Here is a 10,795-nt window from a genome sequence, read left to right as displayed (position 1 = left end):
CTTTCACCTGCAGGCCCCCAAGACGACCAACTTCAGCGAGTCTGACGTCTGCCATCTCCCATCTCCTTTTCCACCCTCACTGCTGCTCAGGGTAGTTGAGTCATTTACGTGGTGCGGGGACCCTCGTAAGGGCCTCACGAGTACATCCTGGGACTGGAAGGCGAGGAGACCCCGTCATCCACCTTCACGCAACTAACTGCCCCCTCATTTCCCGTGAAGAACTGTCTGTCGAGGCGACTCCGGCCCCTCCAACAAAACTGCAAAGTGAACCACAAAACAGAACCTCTAGCAGCACGTCCGGGGGGCAGTAACCCACCCAGAGCGAGGCTGGCACTCTGCACAGAAAATGAGTGGTCTCTCAGGCTTGTCTCCTGCTTCAGGCCGGACACAGGACAGGATGTGTTTAAATGTAAGGAAGTTCATTTCTGTGCAAATAGGTTGAGGTCAAAGCAGCTTTCCTCAGCACCAAGGCAACACCTCAATCGTCATGGTATTTGAGCTTGTAATATACAAAGATTATGGGTCACTGCACTTTACAGTTGGGAAAGGTGAAGGGACTTGCCTAATGGATCCTATAGCAATGGCTTAAGAATAGGGCGTAGTCTTCCCTAACGGAAAGTGCCTTTGAAACAGTATTAGATGTAACAATAAGAAGTAAGGTCACTGCCTTTATTTGCAATCTATGCCTTTTTTTTTTTTTAATTTATTTTACTTATTTTTGGCTGAGTTGGGTCTTCGTTGCTGCGTGTGGGCTTTCTCTAGTTGCGGCGAGCGGGGGCTACTCTTCGTTGTGGTGTGCGGGCTTCTCACTGCGGTGGCTTCTCTTGTGGAGCACAGGCTCTAGGCACACATGCTTCAGTAGTTGTGGCACGTGGGCTCAGTAGTTGTGGCTTGCGGGCTCTAGAGCGCAGGCTCGGTAGTTGTGGCGCATGAGCTTAGTTGCTCCATGGCATGTGGGATCTTCCCGGACCAGGGCTCGAACCCGTGTCCCCTGCATTGGTAGGTGGATTCTTCACCACTGCACCACCAGGGAAGCCCCCTGCAGGCTATGCCTTTTTGATTCAAAAAAAGAAAAGAGACTCCAAACAAACTAAACAGTGGTAGTAGGTCAGGGATGGGCAACAGTAAGAGAACATGGACTTCTACTTTTTAGACTGCAGTATTACATAACTTCAAAACAAGCATGGACTACTTTTATAATGATAGAAAGTTTTTTGGGACTTTTCCCCGTGATTTTAAAAAATGAAAATGTATTCTATTCCTGACTCTTAGTCACTGTAATCGTCAATAAAAACACGTTTTCTCTGCACCTTGGAATTCTTCTTTGCTACCATCTCTCTTCTTCTATATACAATATTCAAATAAAACTTTTTAGATACCTAGCATAGGAAATGTAAGATGGCTTTATGGCCAAAATGTTTAGAAAAAGAGGCACAGAAAAAAGTAGATGGTTTCTGGTGCTTTATCATCACTCTCCCTCAAAAACACCTGTCACTTGTGTCTCTGAAAAATAAAAACATGTTTTTAAATTGTTGCCCATCCTCTGAAATTCATAGGTGACTATCCGAGAAGATGGGGCTAGTAGTGATTCTTATAAGTTCTGGGTACTAAGAAATGGTTTAATAACAAGCCAAACTAAATAATCCTGGATAAAAACTGAAATACACTCTTCGTACTTAAATTACTTTATAAACGGAATCTTAGCTCAGCTATATTTGAGGTAGATAAGGTAACAAAATAATGCACTGTTTAGGTTTTTAAATTTTTTTATTTTCATAAAATAAACAAGCAGGAATCATTTTATTTCTACTGTTGAAGAATTATCATGAATTATTCAAGATTTAATTGCATCAGGATAAATTAAGCTTTCACGTGCTTAGATACAACAGACTTACTGACTGCTGAACCTTTTAAATTAACTGAGTTTAACTTTCACATGACCAGTTGTTTTTATGGCTTATATAATCATTGACCATTTTTTCAAAAACATTTAAAATGACTGAATAACAAAGGTTTCCAAAGTCTATAAGTAAAATCATATCAATTAGAATTAGAACATTTACCTTCTTCAAGGAAAAAAATGATACTGGCTTGATCATTTCTGTCTACTCTGAGTTGAGAAAATGAATTCCCTTGGAGTTCTGGTCTCAATTTTGCTAGCAAATATTGAACTGCTTAGAAGCTACTCACCAGTCTTAAACCTTCAACTCACACCCCACATCTTAATCATCCCAAGCTGAAGGCTTGCTGCCTTGACACTGGGCAGCAGCGCTTCCTCGCGGCTACCGAGTAAGAGGCTCACCAGTTCATTAGCAGCCCTCTGACCTTGACCAAGCAGCCAACAAAGCAATCCCATCCCACTTGCACGTCCACTCTGATTTGCAACAGTAAGACAAGACCTGGATGGAAAGATGATGGAAGACTCAACCGGAAATTGACTAAGAGTTACACTCTTCCTTGGGCAGAGAACCAGGGAGCTCAGAACGGAGACAGAAGCACACAGATCCACCAGATCCTCTATGCAGTCCTTGCTTACTGTATTTTTATTTTAATTTAGGTAAGAAAGAGAGAGATGATTACACAGAAAACACCAACAACTGCAGAATTACAAATTAAGCAAATGCAACGGGAAACACACGTGTTTCGGTCCCTTTCTGGTGCTCTTTTACCATCTGTTCTCTTGGAAGGAACTCAGGAGCTGTAGTACTTGAGGAGATTCTCATCCGTAGGTTTGAGGATTTTCTTATCTGCCATATTCACTACCCACCCAGGAGCAAGACCAAAGAAAATCTGCCTTGGATCTTTTCGAGTGCTGAGCATTTGGAAGAGTTCGTCTTTCGTGATATCAGGTAAGATATAACCATACTTCTTGGCGAGCTCCAGTCTCGCTTCAGGAAATTCAGCAGGATCCGCCAAGTAACCACGATTCCTTGCATCAGTGTAATAGGTTACCAGTGCCTCAGGGGGGAGCATTCGCTTGGGAATGGGTTGTCCACGGAGAAAGAATGGAATAGGTTTGCACAGTATTTCTAAAAAAAATGTTTAAATAGAAAGAGAGAGATGCAAATACTGCCTATATACACAATGATTTTCTCTTAATAATGGTATTCTTTTAATTATTAATTTTTAAATATTTCCAAGAGGAAAACTTAATTCCCAAAACTTTTTTTTTTATTAAACAGGTTTGTCTTAAGTAAGCAAATGGAAACACTTGACTTTCAAAAGTCTGCATCTTGAAAGTCAAAGTTACTCCTGCATCACCAACAGCGAGTGAATTTCTAAACGTGGGAAATAGCATATTGAAGCCCCATGTTTCAAAAAACAAAACCTTTTTATGACACACTGGCTGAGGTGTATGAGAAGGCGGAGCGCCACCAGCCACACCAGTAGTAGAAACCCCTCAAACAGGAAGCCAAGGGAGCTGCAGAGCAAGTCAAACCCTCAGTGTGGCAGTCAGCATGCGACCCCGAGGCAACAAGCTTACCCAGGCTCCGAGGGTCGTAGAAGGCCGTCGTGACGACACCCCCGTTCTTCTCGATCGCAGCGATGGCCAGCTCTGAAGCCAGCTGTACTTCAATATTAACTTTTGCCTTAAAGGTGTCAGCACCCTGTCACCCGTCAAAACAAGGTCTGTGAGGAGACGGCTTGGCTACAAGTGAATTAATTACATGAGCTTCCCGTCTACACTGTGTTTTCTCCTCTAAAGGGCCTGCAACGTGACAGCTATTCCTACTTTAAATACCTCTGCTTTGAGGTCCTATCAAACACCAAATTCTTCCACGTTTTTTAGGCCAACTTGTTTTACCAATTTTCATTCCCTATGAGCAGGGATGACTAGAATTCCATTTTATGCATTTGGCGGGCACCAACATAAATACACATTCCCATTACTTCAGTAACAGCAGATTGTTTAATCCTCAAGACAACTCTAGACCAACAGAATCACTGCCACACCAATGTCATAGACGGCAACACATAGACGGAAACGCAGAGAGGTTAAGCAACTTGCCCAAGATCACAAAGCCAGGGGGAGTCTAGTCCCAGCGCCTGCGTTCCTAACCACATTATGCCATGTGACACAGACAAAAACTTACCTTCCTGACCCATAAGTAAGCAAGAGGCCAAGAGCTGGTTAAAGAGGGGGGCAAGAGGGCTCGAGCCAGCAAAAGAACAAAGTATCTGAGCTTGGGAGGGGCCACTCTAGGGAAAGGGGCAGAGACAACAACAAAAATAAAAATAGTACTCAACTTTTTAAAGTCCCGTCTGGGCACTTTCATTAGGATGTGCTATATTTTACTCTAATTGCAGAACAGATTCTGACAAAATAAAAAGATGGTGGCCCTACCATTCTTTTTGTAGTAATAAAAATTTTTTTTGCTATTCTGGTACGGCCGAAACAAGCTGGCTCCCAATTTCAAAATATTCCATCAATTCTAAGACACATTTTCTCACATTTTTCCCATCTATGATACTGGTAGGCATTTTTACAGTCAATGGCACTCTTGACTCAATAAAACAAAGTCTTGCCATATTATTTGAGATTTCTAATTACTATTCCACAGATTGCTTAACCATTTCCCCATCCTTGGGCATTGGGGTTAGTTCCAGCATTTTCAGTGTTATAAGAAGAATATTTAGCATTTCATTATATCAATTAGGTTTCTTTTATTTTGTTTTTCCTTAGGACTTCTGTTCCCAAATTGGTAATGTTGTGCTGAAAGAGCAAAAGAGTCTTATTATCCACTATTTACTACAAATCTGAAATCCAGAAAAGGGCAAGCAGTTTACAGAGCTGTAAATAATGTATAACTGTACTTATTCAACCAATGTCCTGGTGTAGATTTCAGAATGATTTTTGCTAGTTTAATAGACACATGCCTGAAAGCTGTTGGGATGTGCATTAATGTCTGGTGAGGTCATGGGTTTTTCCATATGTTAATCTACAGTTGTGTTCCCTTATTCGCCTCAAGTAGAATACTGAGGTTTAATGGTGTATTTGGTATTGTCTCTTCAAATCATTTTATTTGGAAAACTTTTATCCACAAGTGTACTTTTTCAAAGGAATCTAAAAGGTTTTCCCATAAACAATGCTCCCCTCTAGTGGACACTAAGTTACTTACACAGCAATATCGTATTACTGACATACAAGAAACAGGTAGTTGATTAACAATCTACAAGTTCATTTGCTTATGAAACTCCTGGCCAACTTCTACAAATAGAAAACCGCTTCCCTAAAATTAGAACTGAATTTGATTCATTTCTGTCTTCCATAAATACTGAGTGACTATCACAAGCCAATATTTCCAATGTTGTAAATACAGCAATGTATCAAAGTACCTGCTCTCAAAGAACTGACATCACAATGAGGAAAAACAATGAAAAACAAATACATTACTTGGTAATAAGTGTCAAGTGTTCATACACTCAAAGAAAAATCCTTTGGGCAGAATAAGGCAGACGGTCGGGTATGAGGGTATGAATGTTCCTTTATAAAGAATGTCAAAAACATCTTCCTACTAGGATGACATTTGAACAGAGAACCAAACAGAGTGAGGGAGAAGTACGAATGGGTACACAGGAGAAGAACATCCCAGGACCAGGGAACAGAGCCGCCCCTGCCTCCCGCCACCAACAGCATGCAGCTTTCTAAAACCACGAGTATAACACGATCGCCACTACATAATGTTTATGACAACTCAAAAGGGATAAAAATAAAGCAGGCAGGGTGTCGATTATATGCAAATCAGAAATAGCCATCTATGTAACTCCAAAAACAATCTAATTCAGACTTACCTCCTCTACCAGCTGAACACCATAATCCCTTTTAGATGGCTGGATGGTCACGCCTCTCCCATTGACAAGTTGGGTTAAATCAATAGGTTGTGTAGGATCAACTCGACCCAAATCGATAAGATACTGCAGCCTGTTGAGACTCAAAGGCTGATACTGGCGTCTGAAGCTACAGAACAAAGTAACAGTAGTTGGAAAACTCAGCCAGACTTACCTTCCAGCAAGATCTCCAGATCAACTCAGAGCTTTGTCCTGGGTTTTCCTCCATCAGTTTATATGGTTTAACAAAATAAAACCCCTGAGTATGGCATAAACATGTAATATTCCTTGATTTGGGGGCAATGAAACAAAACCAGTAAGTACTTACTTTGTTTCACCAACAATTATTTGCCTAGGCATCTACTTCACTCATTTAGACAAATAAATAAATATTTAACCCACTATGTAAATTATACATTAATGGAACTCAAAGTAATGGTGATTACCATTTATTGGGTGACGAAAATGAGTCAGATTTTATATATGTAATCGCCCTAAACCTCGCGAGCAGACACCATTATCTCCATTTTGCAAGTCAGTGCAATGTCTGGCTTTTTCCCCAATTCAGGCTAAACTTCATTACCAAAAATGGTTCAGAGAAACAGCAATGAAAGTTTGCCTCAAAGTGGATTTAAATTTCTACCAACCTAGTTTTAGGTAACTCTCAGTGAGAATTAGGTATTTTACACTAAGAAGAAAAGCAAACTTACCTATGTCCTTCATTAAACCCGTATTTTGGGATTCGAAGGTAAAATGGAGTCTGGCCTCCCTCAAAGCCCAGCCGGGGCCGGGTTCCTCTCTGTCGTTCTCCCTTGTGGCCTCTGCCACATTTCCTACCTCTTCTCTGACCTCTTGGTCGTCTTCCCTGTAAGGAAAGAAAAATGTTTTATGATCTACAGATGCACTTTTAAAAATTGCATTTCACCTTTGCACTGTATCTTTTGGTTACGCCCTTCATTCATCCAACCAAGCACGACTAGCCAAGCCCACTACGTGCCAGGCACCATCCTAGCTGCTCTGAAGTCCAAACACTCCACATGAGCAACTCTGCCTCCGAAGATGTAGCTAATTCTTGCAACCAAACTCCAAGTTGTGTTTCAAAGGGAAAGTTCCAAGAATGAGATGAAAAAAAGGAGACTGTGACAGGTTGGAACTGAAAAAAATTGTAGAATTAAACATCCACAACAAGCAAAGTTTGCATGATACGCAAGCGCATTTCTTTTGGAATTAATTGTCAATATGCCATTGTTACCCATATATAGCGTTTTATTTAAATACCAACTTATAAGGAAAATATTTTTCTTACTTTACATCCTGTCACTTCAGGAAAGCAACAAATTGATTTTTAAAGTGACAGTATGTCCATGACAGCTTTTCTAGCTATATTCAATGATTTGCAAAAGAGACATCAAATGTAATAAATCTTTCCCATGAAAATAAGGTATGATGGAAAAGCACTCCATGTTAAACCCAATTTTAAATGAGACAATCATTTGTACTTCCTGCGACCTCGCTCCCCCGCCCTAATTGACGTAATTAAGCCTCTAAACCTGAACCTTACAGAGAACTGGGACCACGTGGGCAGGTTTTCCCGCGTCACCTAAGCAGAGGGGCTCAGGGGCCCCTGGTTCCCCCAGCGCCTCTGGACCCGCGACCCCGAGGGCCCCCGCGCCGCCCGCAGCCTTACCGGTTTCCTGGAGCCCGGGTTCGGCCTCAGGTTAGCCAGGCTCACACGAGGAAGGGCCCGCAGCAGGTCCAAGGCCTGGGGCCCTCCGCCCCGCACCGGGCCGGCCATAACGGCGCGCCCGCCAAACCGCAAGGACGCCGGGCCGCCAGAGCTACGTAATTTCCGGCACTGCTTTACGGCCGAGGCCCCGCCCCTGTCGTGCTGCAGGCGCGCCGCGCCGCCAGCCGCGGGGCATGCCGGGAGCCGGGTGCATTCGCGGTGGCGGCAGGTGTGCGAGGGTGTAATCTTCGCGGTGCGCCGGCTTTATGTTTAGTTCGTTGGGGATGGGATCCTGTTTTGAGAGGTCGTGCCTTGACCTTGGCTCGGAATGTGCTGCGTTCTCTTCCGCCGCACAAAGCACGCGTTGAAAACGGTGTGTGCGTTAGAGGGCTTGGAGTCACTGGCCTGATGTGTCTCCCAGCCTGGTCCTTAGAGGCGCAGGGTCTTCTCCGAGCTCCACGTGGGGCCCAGAATAAGATACCCTGGGCGCTGAAGTACCGGTTTGGAGCTGAGCCAGTTATACGCCCTGTCCTCTGAAAAGAATTGCACAACGGAGAGTTGTGGGTTAATTGTTATTTGGGGCAAGATGAGGGCTATAGCATGGGAGATAGCCCCTCAGCTCCGAGGAACTGCTCCGGAAGTCAGTATATATGTGATTTACGTGAAGGGAGGTAGTGTCATCAAGCACACATGTTGGCAGAGGCTTGCTGCTGGTCACAGGAGCAGATGTCACCATTAATGATTCTAGTGCCCTTCTAGATACAAGGAGATGCCAGAATTTGGGCTCATAAAATCTTCTGGAAATGCCTATCTGAAAACCTGTTCTGCCAGTTTTCCCAGAGCAAAGTGCGCCTTACTCCTGATCTCAGCCCTCAAGTCTTTTCAAGGGGTGTTGGAGGTCAGCGGCTGCAGTGGCTACCGACTTCATCCTTGTAGAGGCAGATGGCAAGTTCCGACTTTTAGCTGGCAACCTTGAGATTCGAAAATAATACTCAGGGTCGAGCTATTACAGTGTCTGGCTGGTACCAACCCGTGAATAGGACGCAAATTCTGCATCCTGTCCGAGTGCGTCTGGGTTGCTTTGACCAAGTCACAGACATGCTAACTTCACTTGCTGTTAATACTGAAGGAGCCACGCTGAGCGCTTGGCTGTGTGTCAGTCGCGTGCTGAGTCACCCTCATTCGATTCATCAACTGAACAACCCCTCGTGGGGTAGATGTTATTGCCTTTCGGACTTGACAAGGGCGGTAGCTTGAACGACGGCTCATAGCAAGCAGCAGAGCCAGGATTCACACTTTGCCTCCTATTACATAAGTAGTATTTTTTATAATATAAAGTTGAATATCTGCAGCACAAAATACATAACAATATTTTCACTCAAAAGTATCGGCTTCCCTATTTTTGTCTTAAGTGAGTATAATATGGACCATGCTCTTTTCTTTTCCTTTCTTTTATTTTTCTTTTTATGTTTCACTGTCTTGCTGGGGGGTTGTTCTGCTCATCCCTACTGGTGATCACAAATGGTGAAGGTGGAAATAAATTTTTGGAGGGCAACTACTTCTCTGTTTAAACATTTTTGAAGTTACCTTAAATCAAGTGTGAAAAACTACAGAGGGGACTTCCTGGTGGTCCAGTGGTTAGGACTCTGTGCTTTCACTGCTGGGGCCGAGTTCTATCCCTGGTCATGGAACTAAGATCCCACAAGCCCCGTGACCTGGCAAAAAAACCCCACAAAAAACACAGAAAGAAAAAGTTGCATTCATTCCTTTATTTGAGCAATATTTATGAGCGAGACACTGAACTTGTTACTGAAAAATATACCTGGATGAAGTCAAACAGGATCTTCTCCCAGATTGTTTGAAATCTAGTAGGGGAGATTTTCCAAGAATTATTATTATTATTATTATTATTTTGGCTGCACCATGCACTTGTGGGATCTTAGTTCCCCCACCAGGGATCAAACCCGGGCCCTTGGCAATGAAAGCGTGGAGTCCTAACCACTGGACCACCAGGGAATTCCCCAAGAATGAGTATTTTTGAAAAGTTAAAAAAAAATCAGGCCTTTTGTAGAACAAATAGCACTACAAGAGAAATACAAATATGTGAGTTCTATAAAACAATATGAAGATAAAAGTCCATACTATTTAGAAGTGTAGAAAGAAATATAGTGAAAAAAATAGAAGCTAGTTCCTGCCTTTAAGGGTTTTCAATTCAATATATTTCATCATCTTTCTGTTAGAAATTTCATACTTCTGGGAAGAAAATTGCAAAATATGTTGCAAAATGTGTCCTAATCTACAGAAAGATACATAGTTTTCCCCCTATCTAGAAAATCATTGTTTTCACTAAGTAATGAGCTCTAGATGAGTGTTAGTTCCAATAATATTCTTTATCATCGAAAAAAAATTTTATTGAATAAATGAGATACAGGAAATATAAAACAGTGTGCTGCTCTTCTGTGAAGTAGATGCTTTTTGTTGTATACATTATGTAATGTTATTGGTGGACATCAGTTAATGATAGTGGAAGTAATAATTGTAGGCTACATATTTGTTTAGCCCATATGCAACATGTTGACCAAGCATATAAAACAGTCAAAATAATTTGATGAGTCTCATCTGTGTTGTAAGAATGTAAATTAAGGGTGTATGGTGAATAAGTCATCGATCTTTAAGCCTACAGAAGTTTTACATCATCATCATTGCAGGATAATATTTATTAAGCACCCACATGCTTGGGGTGTTGTCCTAGACCCTGTTTAAATCACATTAAGGAGACCTTGTAGTAAGAAAACATCTCAGCAACTATTTAAGAGTCATCCTGACTCCAGCCCTGGTTAATAGTGACTACTGAGTCATTATATAAAAGAATGAAGTGAACCCTATAAAGATGCTATAATTTGAAGTCCATTGGGAAGGCCCTCCTTCTCATACACTCCCAAATAATCTTCCTCCACCTATCCCAGTGCTGTGACAGTCTGTCAATATAGATTGATTCCTTTTAGCTAATTAATTAAAATTTTCAAGGATGTAAGAATGGGAGTTGGGGATGAAAATAAAAGGGGATAAATTAATCACACAAGGTACTGTGTATGAACCATAATGATAATACACTATGACATGAAGAGTCACATCAGGACTTCCCTGGTGGTGCAGTGGTTGAGAGTCTGCCTGCCAATGCAGGGGACATGGGTTCAAACCCTGGTCGGGGAAGATCCCACATGCCGCGGAGCAACTAAG

The 10,795-nt window shown here is 42.3% G+C and overlaps 1 protein-coding gene across 1 annotated transcript; it reads right to left on the bottom strand.

Annotated features, from left to right (window-relative positions):
* Positions 1-1,748: 1,748 nt before the first annotated feature.
* Positions 1,749-7,680, bottom strand: MRPL15 (mitochondrial ribosomal protein L15). The gene is made up of 5 exons (XM_060035382.1): positions 7,517-7,680; positions 6,540-6,694; positions 5,794-5,959; positions 3,485-3,608; positions 1,749-3,029 (listed from the first exon to the last, which is right to left on the bottom strand). Exons 1-5 carry the CDS (start codon positions 7,622-7,624, stop codon positions 2,692-2,694), a joined length of 891 nt encoding a protein of 296 aa, XP_059891365.1. The 5' UTR covers positions 7,625-7,680; the 3' UTR covers positions 1,749-2,691.
* Between the last annotated feature and the right edge of the window lie 3,115 nt (positions 7,681-10,795).

The sequence above is a fragment of the Delphinus delphis genome, chromosome 17 (genome assembly GCF_949987515.2).
Source record: "Delphinus delphis chromosome 17, mDelDel1.2, whole genome shotgun sequence".
NCBI classification, from domain to species: Eukaryota; Metazoa; Chordata; class Mammalia; order Artiodactyla; family Delphinidae; genus Delphinus; species Delphinus delphis.
Note: the sequence above shows the minus strand (reverse complement) of the source record. Positions and strands in the feature narration are given on the sequence as shown.

What these genes read in the sequence shown, in the direction of transcription:
- MRPL15 (XM_060035382.1), bottom strand. Translation starts at nt 7,624, where the DNA reads ATGGCCGGCCCGGTGCGGGGCGGAGGGCCCCAGGCCTTGGACCTGCTG. An exon ending in GTGTTCAGCTGGTAGAGGAG is followed by an intron (nt 3,609 to 5,793) that starts GTAAGTCTGAAT and finishes GACGGGTGACAG; the next exon opens with GGTGCTGACACCTTTAAGGC. An exon ending in CTACGACCCTCGGAGCCTGG is followed by an intron (nt 3,030 to 3,484) that starts GTAAGCTTGTTG and finishes CATTTTTTTTAG; the next exon opens with AAATACTGTGCAAACCTATT.